Below are 24,157 nucleotides of genomic sequence, written 5' to 3'. Positions count from 1 at the left end.
TAGTTGGAAATAGAGAACAAAACCACCGAAGGTTTTTTTTCTTTCCTTAATTAGAGAAAAGGAAGGCAACAAGGTTACTAATTACAATAATAGCCACAAATATTTAGAGAGGCTTACCACAGCTTCCAGAAACCCCCAGGGCTGCATACTGTACAGACTGTACACTGAACCCTCCTCACAGCCCTTAGGAGTAGTCCTGTTTTCATCCTCCCTCTACAATTTGAATTCTGGCTCCACCACTTAGTACCTGTATGACCTTGGTCATGGCATCTCATTTTATTTTTAATTTTTTAAATTTCTTTTCAGTGTTCCAGAATTCATTGTTTATGCACCACACCCAGTGCTCCGTGCAATACGTGCCCTCCTTAATACCCACCACCAGGCCCACCCAACCTCCCACCCCCGCCCCTCCAAAACCCTCAGATTGTTTTTCAGAGTCCACAGTCTCTCATGATTCGTCTCTCCCTCCAATTTCCCCCAACTTCCTTCTCCTCTCCATCTCCCCGTGTCCTCCGTGTTATTTCTTATGCTCCACAAATAAGCGAAATCTCATTTTTTTAAAAGATTTTCTTTATTTATTTGAGAGAGACAGAGAGAGAAAGCACAAGCAGAGAGGGAGAAGCAGACTCCCCGATGGGCAGGGAGCCTGATACAGGGCTCGATCCCACGGCCCTGAGATCATGACCTGGGCTGAAGGCAGACAACTGCCTGAGCCACCCAAGCACCCCCATCTCATTTTGCTCATCTACAAAATGCAGAGAATAAGAATATCTTCCTCATAGGGCCACTGGTGAGAATTAAAGGAGATCCAACAAAGCCTGGGAAATCATCAGCACTCAATGAATGGTGGTGGCAATTTCTGGTTCTCACTGTCACAGCAGTAGCAGTCAAGACAGCAAGGGCGATAGCTGTGTTCCACAACGTCATGCAAAGGACATTCTTTGGAGACAAAGATTCAAATTCTATCACCCCCAAAACGCTAGGTCATTTGGCACTAGGCATGAGATTTAACCTCTCTGACTCACCTTACTCCTCCCTGACATCAAGAATTGTAGAGAGTCTGACATTTTTATCCTACTCACAAGCTAACAATTTAGCCTGCCAGAGCCTCATGGATGCTGCCAGAAGACATAAAACTCGTGGGTCAGAAACAAAGGACTCTGTTATAGCACAGCAGGCAGCCGGGGCACTGGCATATCTGCAGTAGCCACCACCCCTGCCCCAAGTCCCATGAGGGTTAGGCAACTAGACCCAACTTTATGCCCAGACACACTGTGAGTGACTAGAGTGACTGAATGTGGGAAAACTCTATCTTTTATACTGGACAGTACACCTGACCTGCCTGCCTGCTCTTGTACAGAGAGAGATCATCTCTCTCTTCCAAACATCCAAATACACAACCTTGGTGAGACTGTCTAAAACAAAGGGCTCTCAGCGCCTTGCTCAGAAGAACTTCAGAAACAGCACTCCCAAGGAGAATGGGCTCCCAGCAATAATGAACCATAATTCCCTGGGTTCCTTCAGAGACTGGGTGGTGTCAGGTGATAGTAGATGATATCCCCAATGCCTGTTTTGTTTTCTGCAAAATGAGACCAGAAGCGCAATGTCTCCCACAATAAATATTTGTACCATAAATGAATGATACAGCATAAAAGTAGACCAGAAGTCTAGGGCAAAAGTATTCATGTCTGCTACCAAAACGCAGCAAATTTCAATGTGGAATTATTTTACTTTGAGCCAGTCACTTCACCTCAACTGAGAGCAGGGTAAGAGAGAACACCTGTCATCTAAGTTCACCTCGCCAGCCAGGTCAGGAACCTCTCCCCAGTCTTCCAATAAGCCTCTGTGAGGTGGAAAACTCACTAGTTCGCAAAGCCATTCACTGCAGTTTTGAAAAGCTCTCCTTATTACAACAGCTCACCTTTCATTAAAATAAAATCAGCCTCTTTATAATTTCTACCCATTGATCCAAGTTCCACCTTTTTTCGGTTATGTAAGTCTATTCCCTCTTCCACACAATTTCTCTTTAAGTGGTAAAAGGCTCTCGGTACTTCTTACTCAGATTAAACATCTCTAACTGCTTCAACGATTTCTCCCACAACATGGCTCCCACGTGCCCCACCATCCTTGTAGATTTCCCTTCCAAAACAGCTAATGCTCACACAGAACTTACTATATGCCCAACATTCATCTGAGTGGATTTAGGCATAATAATTCACTTATTCCTGACAACAACCCTAGAGGTAGGTACCATTACCAGCCCCCCTCCCCACCTTATTACAGATAGGAAACAGAGTTGTGTATTAGAGGCACAGAACTTTTAAGTAGCAGAGCCGGGCCTCAAACCTGAACCATCTGACGTTAAAAGCTTCCCCATCCTGTGTAGTACCAGTGAATATGACAAAATCCTAATATGGCCTGACCAGTCCAAACAGGAAGAGGTTTTTATATACTATAATACAAGCACCGTATTTTTAATAATCAGGCCTAAAACTACATTTTGGCAACACCAAAAAATTATCCAAGGTCCCCTGGACAATGAGTGCTGACGAGCCAACTCTCACTCATCTACTTGGGAAATTTTCAAACTAAATACAGAAATGTACATCGATCCTTGTGTCCTACATTTGAGAAAGGGAAGAGGAAAGTGAAGCAAAGGATATTAGGTAGTGGCCATAATGTGCCAGGGAATGCAGTGGTTATTTTGCACACATCGCTAAGATAATCCTCAGAAAGCCTGGTGAGATGAAATCAGAAGAACAGAGAGGGAAGGTAACTTTCACCCACACGCACAGCTAAGATAGGAACTGGACTTGACGCGAAGTATACCTAACTTCACAGCCCATGCCTTTTCCAGTATGCCCGTTGTGAACTCCTACTTCTTGTGCCTTCGGCTCCTGATCAAGCTACAGCTCACATGTGAAGAGAAGAGGAGATGGGCAGAGATGTAGACGATACTAAAAAACCTGCTAAGTGCTCCCAGAGTCTTGAGTCTGGACAAGAAGCATGAACTGAAGGACATGAGAATGGGAGAAACGATCTGAAGTTGCCACCCCAAGATGCTTTTATGTTACTGAATCACCTAGATTTTCTTCTCCATTCCTATCTCACAACCTTAAGATTTACAAACTATTAAGATTTACAAACTATTGCCAAGTTCACAGAGGAACATTAAAAGCATACACTAAATTCTAGTTAAGCTAGACACAGAGACATTTCTGGATCACGAAGAATTTTGCACAAAGACAGCTCTGGCATTTGGCATGATGAATTACATCTCTAGCCATGACTAATTAGTCCCCAGGAAGGAATTTATTTACCTAATGGGCTAAAATTAGGCCCACGGTGCACATATTAAGCTACTGTTCACAGCACCTAGTAGGAACACATGCTACATGGTTCTAGTGAATTCACAGTCAGCAGCTCCCAGCGAGCCTTCCACACAAGCATTAAACCTGAGGTAAGTAACTACAGATCTGAAACTGAATTTCTCACTTTCCTTTTTTTTTTTTAACACCAGCTTCTGTATTTCAGTCTAGCCGGTCAAATGTTCTGAAAGGAAAATAACTAGTCACCATCATGGACTCCTTCTACGGAGCAATTTTGCCTTCACTTTGGACTTAATAGAGTAATGGGAGTCCAGACAGGGGGAAGGCACACAAAAGTCTATATTGCTCTTAAAAAAGACAAAAGGAAGATCAAATAAAAGAAAAAGCACACCTATGAGGAGAAGGTTAGCCACCCCAAGGTGAGCCATCCCTCAAGAGAAACAATAACCTTCAGTCAAAGACAAAATGAGTGGATGCAGAAAAACCGCAAAGCAAAAACACTGCCAGTTTGGAATATATCCTACGTTTCCGACTCCTCTCATCATGTGTCAACCATGAGGTGCTGGCCACTTTCGAGCTCCTCGAGCAAGTCACTTAGCTTCTGTGTCTGTCTCTTTTCTCACCAAGCAGACAAGATAGTAAGAGTACCTGCCTCACCAAGTGGTTGTGATGGGCAACGTGTGTGAACGTGCTTGCTAAAACATCAAGGGCCACTGATGTGTGGGCTGACACGTTATTAGGAACCAAATAAATCATCAGTGCATCACAATATTGTTAGCCCAAAGCCTCCCCCATTCGAAAGTTCCTGAAGATATTTATTCACGAATTGAGGTCAGACCTTTTCTTTATATTCTTAACGGTGCCTGGCACATTCGAAGTGCTCGGGAAAAGCTAAATAATGAGCAGCAGCCAAATGCAGGCTCTGAAGAGGTCAGGGAGGGCAGTTCTCTGCCTTAAGAAACAATTGCTATTAAATTATCTCACAGAAAGAAATGCCTGCTCAAAAATCTCTCAGAAAGGACAAATAATAGTTACAGCAACCCTACTGAGTTCATTTAGTCATTCAACCAATAGTTCCTAGACACCTAGGACGTGGCAGGCAGGTGCTAAGCAGCCAGCGAGGTAGCCAGGGATGAAAGCAATTCCTCCCCTCAGGAGGTTTACATCCTGGAGAAGCAGGGAACACGGGAGAAATACACAACACACGCAGGCCGGGAAGAAACGGCTATGGAAGAAACAGAGGCTGGGTAGAGGAGGGGGAGTGTACAAAACAAGGAGGCCAGAGAAAACCTCTCAGATAAAGATGGCATTTGAATAGAGCTTTCTAGAAAATGAGGGGGAGAGAGATGGCACTTTCTGGGGAAACAGATTCCAGAAAGAACAGGAGATGCACTAGCCCTGAGGCAGGGTACATTTGGCTTGTTCCAGGTACAAGGAACGGCAAGGAAGTCAGTGTGGCTTCAGAGAAGCAAGAGAGGGGACAGTTATGGATCAGAGAAGAAGCTGGGAGCCAGATCAGGTACAGCTCTGCGGACTTTTCCTCTAAGTGTTCTTTGATGCCACCTGGGGCTTAGCACCCAGGCAAATAACAGCTTTCAGGGCGCCTGGCTGGCTCCATGGGAAGAGCACACAACTCTTGGCCTTGGGGTAGTGAGTTCGAACCCCACGTTGGGTACAGAGAAATAAAAGAAAAATAAATAAAAACTTAAAAAAAAAAAAGAATGACAGCTTTCTTTTTTTCTTTAATTTTATTATGTTACTCAACACACAGTACATCTTAAGTTTTTTTTTTTTAAAGATTTTATTTTTATTCATTTAACAGAGAGAGAGATCACAAGTAGGCAGAGAGGCAAGGCAGAGAGAAGGGGAAGCAGGCTCACTGCTGAGCAGAGAGCCCGATGTGGGGCTCGATCCCAGGACCCCGAGATCATGACCTGAGCTAATAGCAGAGGCTTAACCCACTGAGCCACCCAGGCGCCCCCATCATTAGTTTTTGATGTAGTATTCCATGATTCATTGTTTGTGTATAAACACAGCTTTCAACCAGTATTTAATAATGAATACTGAATGCAAATATTCAACAATATTTCAAGTTTCATTTTACATCTATCCAACCTCTTTCTAAAAAAGATTGGAGACCATTTGTATGAAAATGTAGGTAATACAAATGAGAACGTGGACCTAGTTAAGGAGACAGAGGACAAAACGATGCCATACCAATGTGGAACTCAGGTATGCAGGGCATAGAGGCAGAAACAGTTGATGGGAAACGAGCCTTCAACCTGACCATGAGGTTCTAGCCGTGCAAAATGGGAAATGTCGCCAGTTAAGTCATTCTCATTATCAAAAAGATGGATTCCAGTTCCTCTATTGAGGAAGCAAACTTTAAGCTACTCCTAAATTCTAAAAAAAAATCTTTCACTTAAAACAGTAAGGATGACAATATACAATATAGTGAACAAGGTCCTCAACCACCTTCTAAAAACAATAAATTTTATGTGGTCATTTCTTGTAAGTTCCCTCCAGAACAGAACATTAAAACACAACTCAGACCAAGAGATTGTGACTCTGAACACAGTCTGAGCATGAAGCTTCTCCAATAATCCATTTTAATCTAAGAATGGAATTTGGGGAAAGGAGAGGATGAAATGGATCAAATCATGTTTCATTAATTTCCTCCTCTCAGCAAGCCCTTTGATAGTTCAGGCTGACCAGAGAGTAGTTCTTTGAAGAGCATCAACAGTACAAGTATTTGGTATTAGAGGATTAGTAGGGACTGTTAAATATTATAAGCCAGAAAAGCATGTAGGAAGGTTGCCAACTAATTGTGAAAAATTAACGACCTGTCCAGGGCTCTAGCCTGAGCCTCGAGATCACCTATAGGTAATGACAGACCGTCCCTGTAGAAGCATTTTAGGGTATTTTAACAAAGTAATAAGAGTCTCCTGAGTACCACCTGTTACAGACTAAATTGAGACACACTGTCCTCCCACTACCAAATTTATATCGAAGCAACCCTCAATGTGACTGTTTGGAGATTAGAGTCTCTAAAGGAGGTCATATGGATGCGGCCTGAATGAGATACAACTGGTGTCCTTAGAAGCAGAGAAAAGAGACACAAAAGAGCCCTCTGTCTCCACACACTCGCAGAGGAAAGGCCATTTGAGGACACAGCAAGAAGGTGGCCATCTACAAGCCAACGCGAGGCCCTGCCAAAAACCAACCCTGCTGGTACCTTGATCTTGGACCTCTAGCCTCCAGAACTGTGAGAAAAGAGATTTCTGTTGAAGCCACCCAGCTTGTGGTGTTTTGTTAGGGCAGCTCGAGCAGCCTTATACATGACCCTATGAAACACAGTAGTATTTTGCTTGGCTAAAATCTCAAGGCAGAGGTTATTGGTCACGCCCCTTAGAGCAACACAGATTCTCAACAAATCCTCAAGAATTAACTGCCTAATTCAGCCTCAGATAACTAAACTAATTAACCTGCTATAAGAAATACTTAATGCAACACACCTGAATTTTGGTGACACCTGCAGAACAATTAGCAGTAAGTCCTGCTATCTGAAAACAGTTAATATGCTTAATTATCTACTAAGGGCATTCCTTGTTGGTATACAGTGACCTCTCCTCCAGAAATAATAAAGATTAACAAAACAATTAATGTAAATCCCTTCAAACAACTCAGAAAAATTCATAACAAGTAAGGTTCCACATATCCAAAAATCAGTTATCAGGAAACTACAGCTCTACAAAGCTCAATCTACAATAGGAATCAAATCTCAGTGATACCCTTTCTGGAAAATACTCAGAATAGGCCTCTTACCTGAAATCCCCAACTCCCCGCACTTTTTACTCCTCAGGCACCTACACCCCTCAACCAGCACCACCTTCTCTCATTAGGGCAATTCTGATAAATCTTTTTAGTCACATAATGGAAAGAGCACCAGACAAGGGGTCCTCTTCATTTACAAAATATTGTAACACATTATCATAAGGCAAAAACCAGTATTTTAAAACTCAAATACACAAGGGTTAACTAGTTTCAGGCCCTCACTCCAAGTAGTAAAAAAAACTATTAGCTTATTGAGCTTTCTAGAATATTCCTTTTTGTTACTGATCCCAGCACAGAAACAAAAAGTCTAGAGCATACATGATTTTTGAAGACATGTTTCCATTTTCTTTACCAAACTGGTTTTTTTGGTTAGGTTACACTATCCTACATTATCAGATCTCCTTAGCCCTTATTTCAAAGTGTGAGAGTCAGATTTTCTTTTCTTTTAAAGCATGAACTAGCCAATGTTAAGAAACACCTGACAGTAACATGTCAGCAGGGGAACTAAAGACAGGTCTGGGGCACCTGAGTGGCTCAGTCCATTAAGTGTCTACCTTTGGCTCAGGTCATGATCCCAGGGTCCTGGCTCCCTGCTCAGCAGGGAGTCTGCCCCCTAACACCCACCCCTTCTGTCCGCTCCTGCTCATGTGCACCTGCACCCATTCTTACTCAAATAAATTTTTTTTTTTAAAAAAGACAGTTCTAGGTATGAGTATAAATCCAAACTAAAGAGAAGAAAAAGAGATCGCTAAGAATATAAACACTAACAAGTTGAGAAGAATCTTCAAAGCCTATTCTACTAAGCAGAGCACTTTGTATATGATGATTCATCTACAAATGCTTCCAATGAATTAAAAAAAAAGAGAGAGACTCTCATAATTCCAGTTTGCATGGAAAGAATCAAACATTAAATGTCTGAGATGTGTATCACTACATAATCACATAAGATATGGCTTCACTCAAAGCATAACTGAATCTATATTACACTTTTTAATCCGATTTTATTATATTCAATTATACACTGCAACTGCTTGTTTCTTAATTATGTCTTATTAGATCCCACAAAATACAAGACAATCCCATCCCAACTGATAAAGATTCATGATGACAAGTCCCTCTGAAAAACTTTTCTGATGCATAAAAACAACATCTCTTAATTCACTACAAAAATTCACTTAATATCAAGTGACAGTAAACAATTTCTGCTTTAAAGTCAATTGAAAATTCACTGGTGTCTTGCTTCAGACAGCACTTAGGGCCAATTACTATACCCAACACATGCAGCTTTTCAATATTTCAATTAACTCAGTCATACAAAATACTTCTGGGGACCAAAAGCTCTAAGTCTTGTAACCAACAGAGAAGGCCATTATCTAAAATTTAAGTAAAATCACCTTCACTACATGGGGAGATGGAGAGAAGTGAGTTGGGGGAAATGGGACGGGGAGACGAACCATGAGAGACTGTAGACTCTGAGAAACAAACTGAGGGTTTTGGAGGGGAGGGGGGTGGGGGTTGGATGAGCCTGATGGTGGGTATTATGGAGGGTATGTATTGCATGGAGCACTGGGCGTGGTGCATAAACAATGAATTCTGGAACACTGAAAAGAAATTAAAAAAAAAAAAAATCGCCTCACTACAGCATAAAACTGAGTCCAGGATTGACAGAGTCAATTTTAAATCTACCCCCTATCCTTTCTTAACTGAGGCTACCTCTTTGCCCACTTCCATTTGAAGCTCCACACCCTCCTCCAAGCCTTCTCCACAGTGATCTTAATTTTTATCTCCAGGGGAATGTTTCAGTTACAACACAGTATGGCATTTGGTCACTTTAAAGATGTAGGCTACTTCCTAATGTGGAGTTTCTGGTCAGTTCCTCAGAAATCCCATTTTAGAAGACAAGAGTAGGCACCGCATGGTACTAGGTTATCTTGAAATTCTGGATTACACAAATTGAAGCAAGTTTCTTAACTGCAGACATCCAGACTTTAATATGTTCATGTGCCAGGTGCCCTGGGGAGGAGGGCAGAAGCTGGGTGGCAAACATGGAGATTATGTAGTTATTTCTTAGATTTAGTCATCTACAGACGCTTGTAATTCCCACCCCCTTGTATCTCCCCAGTCCATAAACACACACGTGCATTTTCATGGAAATTTTCAAACACGTACAAAACCTGAGAAACTCCTCAAATAACCCAGCTTCAATGATTATCAACATACCCCAGTCTTGTTTCATCTATACCCTAACTTGAACCCCTAGTTATTCTGAAGGAAATACTCGACTTGGATATTTTTATCAGTATATAATTCACTATGTACCTCTTAAAAGAAAACAGTCTTAATTCCAATATAAATACATAGTGTTACATCATTTCCGGGTGTCCAATACAGTGATTCAACAATTTTATGCATGACTCAGGGCTCATCATGGAAAGTGCACTCTTAATCCCCATCCCCTCTTTCACCCAGCCTCCCCACCCACCCGGGCTCCTGCAACCACCTGTTTGCTCTCTAGACTTAAAAGTCCTTTTCTTTAGCGGCCCCTGGGTAGCTCAGTCGGTTAAGCGGCTGCCTTCAGCTCAGGTCATGATCCCAGCATCCTGGGATCGAGTCCCACATCGGGCTCCCTGTTCAGCAGAGAGCCTGCTTCTCCCTCTCCCTCTGCCTGCCACTCTGCCTACTTGTGCTCTCTATCTCTCTGTCAAATAAATAAATAAAATTTTAAAAAAAAGTCTTTTTCTTTATTCATGTTTTGTTACTTAAATTAAGAATCTTTTTGTAAAAATAGCCAGGATACCATTATCTCAGCTTTAAAAAGTTAATGCTAATTGATTTATTTCCCCAACTAAATTATGTCCTATGGGCTACTCAAACTCTAACTTGCATTCAAATCATCTGGTAATCCTGTTACACTGCGGAGCGGCTCAGCTGGGCCAGGTGGTGACAGAGGCTGCCTCCCCCCTCTTTAAGATTCTACAATCCTAGCAAGCTCTCAAGTGATATTTTATTTTATTTTTTAAATATTTTATTTATTTATTTGAGAGAGAGAGAGACAGTGAGAGAGAGCATGAGCGAGGAGAAGGTCAGAGGGAGAAGCAGACTCCCCGTGGAGCTGGGAGCCTGATGCGGGACTTAATTCCGGGACTCCAGGATCATGACCTGAGCTGAAGGCAGTCGCCCAACCAACTGAGCCACCCAGGTGCCCATCAAGTGATATTTTAAAAATAAAATGACGTCCCCATCACATTGAGCACAATGACAGGCACCAAATTTTAAATGGAAAAATGCTTCTTGAATTATATGCCACTTGATTTTTTGCAAGGGTTGTATACACAATTAATGAATCATTGACACTACATCAAAAACTAGTGACGGACTATATGTTGGCTAACTGAACATAATAAAAATATAAAAATCGAAAAAACTGAAAAACAAAAATTTTTTTTAAACAATTATATGGTCAAAAAAGGTTCTCCTAAGGAACTTAAAATATTAAGTTTTCCTACCTGTCAAATGGTACACAAGAACTTTCCTGTTAAATGGTGAGTTCCCATGTTTTTCAAGGCAAAATTCCCAACACATAAAGGATTGGCTACTAAAAAGACCAGAACTCATTTCATGGCTTGAAAGCAGTGAAAAATGTAAGTAGCTGCGAAGGAGAAGACCAAAGTGAGCAGAGCTCAGAGCTCACCATTGCAAACTGAAAAATGCAAGCAAAAACAAAAAGCAAAACGAAACCACCACCAACAAGAAACAATCTAAATGCTGTGCCTCCCAAAGAAAACCAATTACCAGCTCTATGAGAGCTCAGGCTACCAAGAACAATACTATCACAGGCAAACAAACAAAAAGGCAAACAAACAAACAAACAAAAAACCATATTTTTAATAATAAAGAAATACACAAACAGATGCAAAATAGTTCCAAAGCATTTCTCAGAGTTCTGAAGGAAAAGTTCCTGGAAAAATACTATATGAAGCGAAAGTGTTTAGCTGTTTAATAAAATACTCTGCAAAATCTGAAATGCTATTAGGGCCGAGATATCTAGTTCATTCTCATGCTGTACCTTTATACAGCAGACCTGTATAAATGATGACCTTATTCTTCCATCTGCTCATATGCAACTGATGAAATCGGACCAGTAAAAATCTTTAAAGGTATTTTTCAAAATATGAAGCACTGACAGACTTCCACTCTGGTCTAGATGAAATAACTGGGACTGGATTTGCCCTAGCATCTGAAAATAACAACAACCAAAAAAAACCAAAACCAAAAACAAAAAACTGATTTCAAAACCTTAAGCATTAAGGCAAAGTTTGCAGGGCAGGTGATGGAAAGAACTACAGAGCACTCTGGAGATCCTGCAGAAGGGCTCCCTTAAAGCTTCCGCTCACTATCATCATGCCTAGGAAAACTACTCAAGGCCAGGAAAAGAACCAACAGTAGGGATTAATGGGCACAAGTACCTGAAATCACACACAGCCAGAGGGGAAAATCTCAGGGTTCACAGAGCTTTGGGTGGAGTACTCAAAAGAATTTTGTCATACTAAGGAAACAAAACTGGCCCTAAACCAAACGTAGCTCCGTCCCCATGAGCAAAATTTAAAACAAGACCTGAAAGGACCACAATGTCCAAGTAACTTAACCAAATCCTAGAACAAAATTCAGGAATATTTACAAGAAAACAAAGATATCTGCTCTCAGTACCCAAAAGGTGAAATTCACAATACCTAGTATCCAAAACATATGTAAGGTATGTAAAAAGGGGGGAGCGGTTATTAATCAACTGAAACTAACCCAAAAATGACATAAGAAGACAAAATGAGTAAACAAGAACATTAAAAGTATTATAATACCTGTATTTCATAGTCCAAGAAGCTACAGGAAAGACTGAATGTTCAAGGAGAGCTATTAAAGATTTTTTTTTCTTAAAAGACCCAACTCAAACTTCTAGCACTCAAAACTATAATCTAATAAAAAATACATTACATAGGATTAACAACAGATTGGAAATTGTAAAGAAGATTGATGGCTTTGAAGACACAGTAATAGAGGGGAAAACATCAGCATTCAGTGAGGTGTGGGACTTGAAGTGCCTAAAATACTTAGATAAATCTGACAATATGTAAAACTACACACTGAAATCTATTTAAAAAATTGATGAGCAAAATTAAAGAATTAAATGAAAAAATACACCTATTCAGGGAAAAGAAGTTTCAACATGACTAAGATGTCAATTTTCCTATGTCACTTTGTACATTCAATGCAATCCCAACCAAAAATCCCAGAAGGTTTTAATGTACAAATTTACTAGCTAACTCAAAAACTGATATGAGAAAAAAATAAAATGAAATAAAATTGATGCTGAAATGCAAAGGACCTAGAATACCCAAAATAACTTTTGTTTTAAGTAGGCTCCATGGAGCCCAATGAGGGGCCTGAACTCACAACCATGATGAGATCGAGACCTGAGCCAAAATTCAGAGTTGAGCACTCAACCAACTGAGTCAGCCGAGCACCCCATCCAAAATAACTTTTAAAAAGTAGGGTTCAGGGGCACCTGGGTGGCTCAATGGGTTAAGCCTCTGCCTTTAGCTCAGGTCATGATCTCAGGGTCCTGGGATTGAGTCCCATATCAGGCTCTCTGCTCGGCAGGGAGCCTGCTTCCCCCTCTCTCTCTGCCTGCCTCTCTGCCTACTTGTGATCTCTGTCAAGTAAATAAATAAAATCTTTAAAGAAAAAAAAAAAGGAGGGTACAGGTGGAGAGCATACACTGTCTTCAAGACTTAAAAAAGCAAGCATCAAGACTATGTGATAATGTCATCAAGATAAACAGATGAGTGGGGGCACCTGGGTGGCTCAGTGGGTTAAGGCCTCTGCCTTCGGCTCAGGTTGTGATCCCAGGGTCCTAGGATCGAGCCCCACTTCGGGCTTTCTGCTCAGCGGGGAGCCTGCTTCCTCCTCTCTCTCTGTCTGATTCTCTGCCTACTTGTGATCTCTGTCTGTCTGTCAGATACAATTTAAAAAAAAAAAAAAAGATAAACAGATGAGTGAAACAGACTAGAGAATCAAGAAACAGACCCACATGAGTCAACTGATTTTTGACAGATATCCAAAAGAAATTCAGTGAAGCAAGCATAATCTGTTTAATGAATGGTGTTGGAACAATAGGATACTCTTGCACAAAAAAATAAACTGGAAAAAAGACATGGATGCTGTAAGTGTTTGTCTCTATCTTGATGTGGATAGTGGTTATATAGGTAAAAATTCATCAAGCCATATACTTAATATATGTGCACTTGACTATACATATGAATACCTCAAAAATGGAGACAAATAAAGTCAGCGTATAAGTTAGCATAGAGAAGGGTGCCTGGCTGGCTCAGTCAATAGAGCATGCGACTCTCGATCTTGGGGTTGTGAGTTTGAGCCCCACATTGGGGAGTAGAGATTACTTAAAAATAAGTTAGCATATAGAGTAAGCTCCTATATTTATTTTAAAAATATTTTTTGTTTGAAATAAAAGAATTTCTATCTATCCATCCGATATTTTGTACACACATATACACACACCCAGAGACACAGCAAAGTCTGGAATGAGGTTCAGCCAATATCAATGACAGTGACTAGAATAATCCCATCTTCCTGCATTTCCACTGTTTGAATATGTAACAATATATTGTTTTGAATTATAACACTGTTTAAATTATAACAATACAGTCAATTTTTTAAAACTGGAAGCGAAGTTATTAATAGTGTTTAATTCTGGGTAAAAAGAATATGAGAGTTTATATTTTCTTCTTTGTAATTTTCTATATATTTTTAATTCTCCCACTTAAAAAATATTTCTATAACTCCAAACACTATATATAGCAACATGAAAAAATTCTGTTATGCTAAAAAAAGTTGTTATAACTACAACTATTAAACTTCTGTAAGTACCTAGACAAGATCCACACAAAAACCTTAAAAAGGAAAATAGGTTAATATTTAGGAAATGAGATTGTTGGACTTGTTTTCTTTTTAATAACTTTTTTTTTTTTTACAAGTTTTTGTGACACAAAAATGGGGACGTGGCAATGACAAGTATGCACAAGAAGGGAACAAAACACATGGAATGTTGTTGAAGATCCTACAAAGGTCCAACAATGGAAAACAGAAATCACCTTTTCCGTAAATGGTGCTTGAACAACTGAACGTCCACCTGCAAAAAAGTGAATCTAGACACAGATCTTACTCCCTCACAAAAATTAACTTGAAATGGGTAACGTGAACTGGATAGCCAAGTACAAGACATAACATGAAACTCCCAGAAGTGAACACTGGAGAAAATTTACATGATCGTGGGTATGGCACAGAGTTTTTAGATTACGATGCCAAAGACATGACCTGTAACAGAAATCACTAATGATTCATTAGAAATACAAACTTCTGCTCTAGCAAAGACTCTGTCAAGAAAAGAAGACAAGCCACAGACTGGGAGAAAATATTAGCAACACCCATATATCCGCATACATCCAGCTGTAACACACAACTAAATGACAGGGAGACAATTACTCCCCTCTTACTCACAACGGACTTAATAAAGACAATCATCAGAAACATCCAGTTTCTGGCCAGGGCTTGGGAAAACGGGTGAGCGAATACACCACTCGTGGGAGCGAAAATGACCATCTTTCTGGAGGACATTCGGACTCTCTAAAAATACAAAATGTGAAGATACTCAGGCGTCGCTATTCCTCTGCCACTGCCATGATTTTACACCACCGGTCTACTCCCTGGTGTACATGAATGCTCACTGTTTTAACAGAAGATTTAAAAAAAGAAAAGAAAAAGAAACAACTTAAGTGTTTGTTATAAAAAAGGGATGGGAGAGGGACCACTAATCAAACAGATTATGGTGTATCCATATGAAGAATGCTACATAGCCACTAAAAAGATTGAGATAGATCAGTATATGTTACTAGAAAAGATCTCCAAAATAAAGAAAAACAAGCAAATGAATAAAGGGTCAAAAATGTACATTGTATGATCCCATTTGTTTAAAGAAAATATAATTTTAATGAATATTCCTTAAGTGTATATAAATTCTTAAGTATTATATATTAAAATATTAAATATTAAAGAATGTATATTCTGGTTTAAAGATTGTACATTCAACATTCACGCATACTTAAATACAATTTTCTATTCCTCTCAAGGAATCAAAGGTACATCAGGAAGGATATGAACAGAGTAAAAAGTCTTCATTTTTTATTTTATTCCTCTTGAAATACTTGAATTTTCTTACATAACTAAATTTTAAAAATTATGTATTTTAATGGCAAAAGGGTTATGTAGGCAGAGAGATCATAGGCCTTTCAATTTGCTGGTTTATAAACTTTCTCTCTTTAATCTAATAAATGTTTTATACTTTATGTCTGTTTATATTTTATGTTTTACATGCACACATAAGCATATATATATTTAAATCTAGCTTCTGTGGCTGACTCTCAAATTATCAATAATTACCATCTTAATTCAGCTACACAAGGTTTCTTGGTTACAAAGTGAACATTCTGACAAATGGAATCAAACATTCAAGCCAAACTGGAAAGGTTATTCCTAACAGAAAATTAACATCATATCCTGGGGGCTCTCTGGTGGACATCACAATCAAGTTTCTAACCAGAGAAGCAGCAGATCCTGAAAAGGAAGAAATGAACACCTGCAAGCGTTCTCTACACCAAACTGTGTTAGCCCCTCCTGTACCCTCTTAAATTTCCCCCAGAACCAAAGCTCATATTATTATCCCATTTCACAAATGTACTAGACACAGTGGTCTGAAGTATCTGGTCCAAGGGAATTGTACATGGGTAACACAATTGGGTAAGTTTCTACTACCTATACTTCAACGTCCACCAAACACTATGATCGTATCTATCCACTGTAAGTAGTGGCTTAAAAAAAAACCTGACCTATCACCCAACATTACACCTCTCTGCCTCAAAGCCTTCAGGAAATCCCAATGTTAAGAATTACACGTGGGGGGGCGCCTGGGTGGCTCAGTGGGTTAAGCCGCTGCCTTCAGCTCAGGTCATGATCTCAGGGTCCTGGGATCGAGCCCCGCATCGGGCTCTCTGCTCAGCAGGGAGCCTGCTTCCTCCTCTCTCTCTGACTGCCTCTCTGCCTGCTTGTGATCTGTCAAATAAATAAATAAAATCTTAAAAAAAAAAAAAAAAGAATTACACGTGGGGTTAGAAACTAAGACATGGATTCCCAAAATACTAATTCTTCATGTTTAGCAGGAAAAGAGGGGGGGGGGGTATTTTGCCCCTCTATCCTCATATGCTGTCACATGTCCCAAGACTTCGAGGAGGAAAAAGGAGTTTAGTCTCCAGACAGCCTAGGAGTAATTTTCAACAGTATTGCATCCCCAGTTCCAAGATGTCCCAAGGTGCAAAGGGAGTGGAAACCCAAAAAACCATAATGAGCCAGGCTCAAATGAAGAGAAGAGGTGTTACTGGAAACAACACTAACCAGCTAACACAACTTCGGGGACTCTGCTCTAGAATGACCACGTTCCTTTCTGCCACAAACTGTGTCATGGACCTCAAAGCTATTTGCTCAAAGCCCTGATCAAAGACTGGACCCCTTCAACAAAGCTTGCTTTGAATTAAAAGTGGGGCTGACCAAAACACACTCGGAGGAGGAAGGGAATTTAACATGTGTCTACAATAAAGGATTTTCTAAGTTTTTGAAATTCCAACTTCTGTGAAGACATGAAAGTTGATGAAAACGTGAGCCCTCGACTGCCTTCAAACCTCCTTGACATCTGTAACCAGAGTCTGTCCACAAAAGCTCTGCTCTGAGGTTTCCATAAGGTCGCCTAAAGTCACAGCCAAAGTTTGTCTTCCCAATTAAATGGTCTATTAAAGGCCAACTTATAAAGAGAAGAGAGTCAACATTTAATTGGAAAGCAAATCACCTAACAGTAAGTGGTAGACACATTTCCCAATTAAAAATCTGACAAGAACTCACAAAAATAAAACAGCATCTCCAAAATGCCATCTTGCCCATTCCCCATTTAGAAAGGCTGCCTGCTCCGATTTCACACCAAAGAAAAGGTTAGGAGGGAAAAATCAATAGAAAAGTAGGAAAATGCTGCGTGTGCGTGCACACGTGTAAAACTGTCCAAATTTACATCAGCAGGTGATCGCAACTCTGTCCACCCAATTAGTTCCATTTTAAAGGGCCAGCGGCAAGACTTCAAACCAAAAGCTGCAGGTAGCAGTGGCCTCCGACAGACTCGGTCCCAAGCACCATCCATCTCCTCATCAAAGCCCCACTTCCCAGCCTGAGGACCTCTTCTGCAATACCCCGGGAGTCTACCCTTTGAAACATCTGACTGTCCAGAAATATTTTTATTCAACACTTTTTAAATGGTTAAGAATTTCATTTATGAGTCTCAAGGTACTTAAATACCCATCGACCAAAATGTAACATTTTCACTACTCTACACGAGACTTCTTAAAAATGTTTTGATTTTTAAATGCTTGAAAGTGATGAATGATCATACTAGCAAAATAGTTATTATTTAACTATTTGGTACCACAGATGGAAAGAGTGACGAGATTTGGCTAGTTCCCATGTATATACTTAATGTGTCCTTAGGCTGAACCCTTAACCACCTGTTGTTTTCTTATCCACTGTTAAAAGATGACTAGCAATAAATGCTGTTTCGGGGTGCCTGGGTGGCTCAGTGGGTTAGGCCTTTGCCTTTGGCTTGGGTCATGATCTCAGGATCCTGGGATCAAGCCCTGCATCGGGCTCTCTGCTCAGCGGGGAGGCTGCTTCCCTCTCTCTCTCTGCCTGCATCTCTGCCTACTTGTGATCTCTGTCAAATAAATAAATAAAATCTTTTTTTTAAAAAATGCTGTTTCAAGTCCTAGAAATAGCTTTAAATATATATGATGTGTTAGACTAGTACATAATAAGGTATAGGAATGACTTTTTTAGAAAGATTTTTTGAGAGAAAGAGCGCACGCACATGTGTGTACACCAGCGGTGGCAGCTGGGGACGGGGGGGGGGGAGGTTGCTGCAGGGAGGGAATCTCAAGATTCTCCTGTGAGCACAGACTCATAGCCCTGAGGTCACAACCTGAGCCAAAACCAAGAGTCAGACACTTAACTGACTGAGCCATCCAGGTACCCCTAGAAATGACTTTTTTAACGTATCTGAACAAAAGCAAAGGAGAAGTTTTAATATTGACTATTAAAAAAAAAAAGCTCAGTGATATAAAAAGATAAACAAAGGGGCACCTGGGTGGCTCAGTGGGTTAAAACCTCTGCCTTCGGCTCGGGTCGTGATCCCAGGGTTCTGGGATTGAGCCCCGAATCGGGCTCTCTGCTCAGCAGGGAGCCGGCTTCCTCCTCTCTCTCTGCCTGCCTCTCTGCCCACTTGTAATCTCTGTCTGTCAAATAAATAAATAAAATCTTAAAAAAAAAAAAGATAAACAAAGCTAAACTAATCAAACTTTTCAAAGGATTATCACTGACTCACTTATTTGGTGACAAAGTGACAGGTCCAAGGAAACATAAAAGAGAACTGACATGTATCAATATATCTTCAAGAAGGCTCAGATTTTATAAACATGAACCTAAAATGTATTCGGGAAAGCTCTGGTCTTTGAGAGAGAATCTGAAAAGAGGTTAAGGAGAAGAGGAGGTAATCCAAGTTTAACATGAGGAATTAAGAATCATGAATACAATGTTGCAAGAAGGGGTAACACAAAGAATACAAACTGAACAGAGAGACAAAGCAACTTCAGAGTAACAGAACAATTTACTAACAAGAAATATACATTCCCCATTTTTTCCCCTCAAATTTTGTAATGTAAATAACACCATAGTCCTTTAACGAGTACAACATGATTTAATATATTATGTATATTGCAAAATGATTACAATAATAAGGTTAGTTAACATGCACCCATCTCACATAGTTACAATTTCTTTTTCTTGTAATAGAACCTTTAAGATCTACTCTCTTAGCAACTACATTCCCCAGTCTATTCTCCTCTGAAGTACTCTCCCCTGCTTCTCCCCACCCAAACACCAAAGGACTACTACCATCCTACTCTCATTAACTGCCACTGTTCACGAAGTTTAAACCATTGCATATGTTCAAAAAGCACATCAGGGAGGAAACAACAAAGAGAGAGAGCTGGCAACACTCTCAGGCCAAACCCACAATTTTCCTGTGACTCAAAGAAATACTGAAATATAAACATCAACACTTGAGAAGCAACAACAACTAGTCTTAAATGAGGTCATATGTAACCATGAACTCTAATTCTTACTAAACTTGCCAAGGATGTTAGATCTGGACCCTCCATTATACTATGCTAGTTAACAGTAACGAAAGTATTATGCAAGTGGTCTGAGGTGGTCAAGGATAAAGAAGAAAAATGAACAACATTAATACACAACAGAATTCAGCATAAAAATTGTGTAGGCCTAAATCATGATGATATGTGAAGGTAATATAGATGGGCGTAAGAGGTGGGTGAATAACCACAAAATCATATGCCACCCCATCCAGAGGGAGAGTTCCCCTGAAGAACAAAGGAACAGATAACCAAAGGCAATGTGTTTCTGAATCAGCATCAGTTTAAAAAACAAAACACACACACACACACACACAAAAAAACACTTCAGTTTGGTATTTATGCTTTTTTCAAATGTAGGATGTAGGGCATTTAGAATGAATGTAACTGGCATTTAAGAAAACTGATACACAGCTTAAAAGAAATGGGTGAAGCCTACAGAATCAGAAATGCACAGATGAAATGGTACGTTTATATACCGCTGTTATCTTCCCTAACCCCCACTACACTTGACCACTCCTACTTCTGGATTCCCATATTTCACTCCTATTTCTAGTCTTCTAGTCTGTCACAGTTTTTACTTCCATATTTTATCCCTCAAGTGAACTATACTCTGAAGGGTAACATCATGTCTGATTCGTCTTTGCTAAACACAGAGAATTCACTCAATTGCTCAACAAATATTTATAAAGTATGTATTAACTCCCAGGCACCATAGTACAAACTGACACTAAATACATCATGTAAGTGAATGTTGACTATAAGGCAGAAAAAATAAAGAAGTTCAAAAAAGAATCCAAATAAATTCATATATTAGAACTCCACAAAGGATTAAGATGGTATGCTACCATCTCTCCATACTCTAGCTGGAGTTTCAGTATCACGAAACAAACATCTACACTGCCTGTCCCGTCACAAGAATGTGGGTCCACACTAGACCAGGGCTCCCTTTGCATGGCCCACCAAGTTTATGAAGCATTTCCACACAGAGAACAATTCTTATCTTAAAAAAAAAAAAAAAAAAAAAAAGTAATAATTTCATAATCTTAAATTAGAAGCCCCTAAAAAACACCCATGAGATGGATCTTTATCAGTCCAGGAGTGTTAGACTATTTTAAAATTCAATCTATTCTTATATTCAAACCCTAACTACCAGGTACTGTTTTTGAGGCTTATTTTTTTTTTTTTTTAAATCATCAGGACATTGCGGGGGCCCTCCTAGAACTCAACTAGAAGTTTAGCATGGGGCGGGGGTTTACTTGATGAAAAATTCCCGAGTTGACATTCAAATGTCAACAATGGAAAAACGTGTTATAATACATTTTATTCAGGTTGTTGTAATCGCTTCCTGTATCATCCTTAATGATGTCCGAAAGGATTCCCCACCCTTACTTTATTTCACATTTTTAAAAAAGGAGCCCCTAAAAGGTCCACCACTCTCACTCCCACCACGCATATTCTGGGAAAATAACGTGCATAGAGGATAACCCGAAATTTGTTTTGTTTTGAAGGAACAGACCGGGACAGGAAGGCAAAATAAAAATGGAAAACGACTGTACGCCTTCCAACCCACAGCCCTTCTGCAAGCTCACTACAGGCTCTTGTATTGGAGGCTGTGGCCATTCACAGGTGGTTGGAGGTGACCGAAGTGTGAGAACACAATCTGCAACTCGTGACAGTAACCTCCGGACTTCAGGGCCTTCCACCCAGAAATCCAGGAAACAAGGCGCCTTCCCCAAGTGAGCGCTGCTGAAGGCAATCCATAAATAAACGCTGTGTGAATAAATGAACACACCTGGCTTTCTCTGCCAAGCCCCAAACAGCGTGCTTCTAGGGCCCACGGACCCTAATGGAAAGCTCAGGTCCTAAAGACAAGACAGCGAGGCGAGGCTCCTCCCTTTAGCCCAACCCCAGAGAAAACCGGGGAACTGCGGGGGTCCTTGGGAGGGGGCTGGGGGGAGGCAAGGAGGAAGGGGGAGGGGTCGGCAGGGTGGAACCCAGCTAACCCTTCTCCCTTCCAAAGCGGAGGTCGAGCCGCTGCCCGCTGCCCCCTGTCCCCCGACCCTGCCTCCTGCCTCCCTCACCTGATCACAGAGATGAGCAGCCCCGAGGGGTCTTTGCTTTTGCTGACTGTGCTTCTGTATTTCCCACCAGCCGCTTCTGCCGCCATCTTGGTACCGGGCGGAGGAGGGGAACCGGTGGGTAAGAACGGACCAAGCGAACGTATATTCTGTAATTGACCTCGCTGGGGAGTAACCAATGGAAGAAGAGAAGTTCGGAGACGGGGAAACTGGACAGTCCAATCGCTGAACTAAGGAGGTGGGACTGAGGAAGCAAGTTTCACGGTCTCGCATTCGCTCTAAGCACTCTGGGAATTGTAGTTTCTTTCCGTGGTTCCTGGGAGCGCAGGAAGACTAAACCAGTGGCAACTTGGTGAAGTCTCTTAATGACTGATTTGTATTTATTCTGATCTGGTCTGGGTTTGGTTTTGTTTTGTTTTCCAGTTTCCTTTTTTTTAAAGAATTTTATCATGTTTTTAATAAAATTTATCTTACAATGACAAGAAGAGTATATAGGGGTGTGTTTTTACATGGGGGCGGGTGTGCGTCTATAAGCAAAATTTGACTTTAAACACCTGTGGTTTAAAAAACAGTTTAATACTTAGGGGCGCCTGGGTGGCTCAGTGGGTTAAGCTTCTGCCTTCGGCTCAGGTCTTGATCTCAGGGTCCTGGGATGGAGTCCCCCATCGGGCTTTCTGTTCAGCGGCGAGCCTGCTTCCCCCTCCCCCTCTGCCTGCCTCTCTGCCTGCTTGTGCTCTCTCTGTGTCAAAAAAGTAAATAAAATCTTAAAAAAAAAAAAATTTAGTACTTATTCGGGGCTTCATAGATAGCAAAACAGCTCCCTCGTTGCGATCTCTTGAAAATCAGCCCTCGACACACAGAAAAATGAAAAATTTAAATAAATAAAAACAATTCAATAAAATGTGAAAATGAGACACGGGAATGCTTTTCTTTAGAGAATAAACGCTTATTCTCTAAAACTAAGTGTTTCTACATTCGTTTTATGTGTGAGTTCAGCTATCTTCCAGTGTGCCTGTATTTCCAGATAATCCTTAAAAAAAAAAAAAACCTGCAAAAACACGCAAATTAGATATTGACCAAAAGACCAAAAAGCAAAACTGACCAATTTGCAGATTTTTTTCTTCCCAAGCTAAATAAAATATACATAGTAATAATGTACTTGTGTTTTCTTAATATTTTTCCCAGTAGGTTTTTATATTTCTTGCATTTGACTCTACTGGCTTAGTTATTAAATCAGAACATGAAATAAATAAGAAACAAAGATTAGTGTGCATGTGAAAAGCATAAATCAAGGAACAAGAGGAAAAATAAATATGAAACAGGAGGGAAGGATGCTGCTTAGTAGCAGTAAAGACTTGAACTTCAAAGATGAAGAGAATGCAAATTCAGATGTTCTGGAGTTGTAGAGTAGCAAACACAGAACACATCAACTACCTTTATTGAAAAAACTTAGAAGTATTAAATAAATTGTAAAACATCCATATATGAGGCTATAACATATAGCCACTGGAAATCATGATTTTAATGGCTTTAAATGAAAGTGAGGTTTTCATGGTTTAAGTACAAAAAGCAGGCTAGAAAGTTAAATAACTTATATACAGAGAGAAAAGTAATTGGCCCTAGTGGCTAAGAATGCAAGCAGTAGGAAAAAAACATGATCATTGCAATTGATGCAGAAAAAATCTTTTCACAAAATCCAATACCCTTTTCACAATGAAACACTTGGAAAACTAGAAACGGAAGGGAACTTCTTCAACATGATAAAGAATATTTATTAAAAACACACAGCTAACATCATACTCAATAGTGAAAAACTGAAAGCCTTCCAGCTATTATCAGGCACAGGATAAGGACACCCACTTTTGCCACTTCTACTCAACATAGTACTAGAAATTCTAGCCAGAGCAATTAGGCAAGAAAAAGGATAAAAAGCATCTAAATTGGAAAGGAAGATGTGAAACTGTTTGTAGACAATATGATTTTACATATGGAAATCCTAAAGACTTTTTAAAAAAATGATTAAAGCCAATAAATTAACTCAGCAGGAGTGCAGGATACAATGTCAAGAAAAATCGGTAGTCTTTTTATACATTAACAATGAACAATCCAAAAGAAACTTAACAAAGCAATTCCATTTACAATCACAATAAAATATTTAGGAATAAAAGGTAAACAAAACCCTGTGGATTCAGGAAGATCTCTTTACCTCCCCCTCAACTGCTTTAAACGAATGTAGATAGAAGACCTGCTCCAGGTCCACGGATAACTAACTACATTGCAGTATGAACTCGGTGTGGTAGACAGGGAGGGACCTAGCAAGGCCTGTTTGATCAAAGTCTTCTATGTCCCATTGTTTCTGCATGCCCGAGAAAACATTTGTTTATCAAACATAGGTTCTTGTTTATCTTCCTATAAACTTCATTCCTTCCCTTTGACGTCCCGGACGATCCCCTTCTCCTTAGTTCAGGATGACATAACTACCTCATTCTGCCAGACTGCCTTTAAAATCTCATGTTTCTGTGCATTCCCTGTGCATATGAAACTA

The 24,157-nt window shown here is 40.1% G+C and overlaps 1 protein-coding gene across 9 annotated transcripts in view; it reads right to left on the bottom strand.

The window, feature by feature from the left end:
• EXOC4 (exocyst complex component 4) overlaps positions 1-24,157 on the bottom strand; it is a 755,957-nt gene that overhangs the window by 703,513 nt on the left and 28,287 nt on the right. For 8 of the 9 annotated variants that reach the window (XM_047694108.1, XM_047694110.1, XM_047694114.1 and 5 more), the window contains exon 1: positions 21,616-21,751. The exons of the other annotated variant lie outside the window; for it this stretch is intronic. In XM_047694108.1, the coding sequence (XP_047550064.1) occupies positions 21,616-21,701 (86 nt within the window). In that variant the 5' untranslated portion in view covers positions 21,702-21,751. Of the gene's footprint in view, positions 1-21,615; positions 21,752-24,157 lie in introns of those variants that run through there. 9 annotated transcript variants of the gene reach the window in all.

The sequence above is a fragment of the Lutra lutra genome, chromosome 11, assembly GCF_902655055.1.
Source record: "Lutra lutra chromosome 11, mLutLut1.2, whole genome shotgun sequence".
In the NCBI taxonomy this organism is placed as follows: Eukaryota; Metazoa; Chordata; class Mammalia; order Carnivora; family Mustelidae; genus Lutra; species Lutra lutra.
The sequence above is the reverse complement of the archived record's forward strand: the minus strand, read 5'-3'. Positions and strand labels throughout refer to the sequence as shown.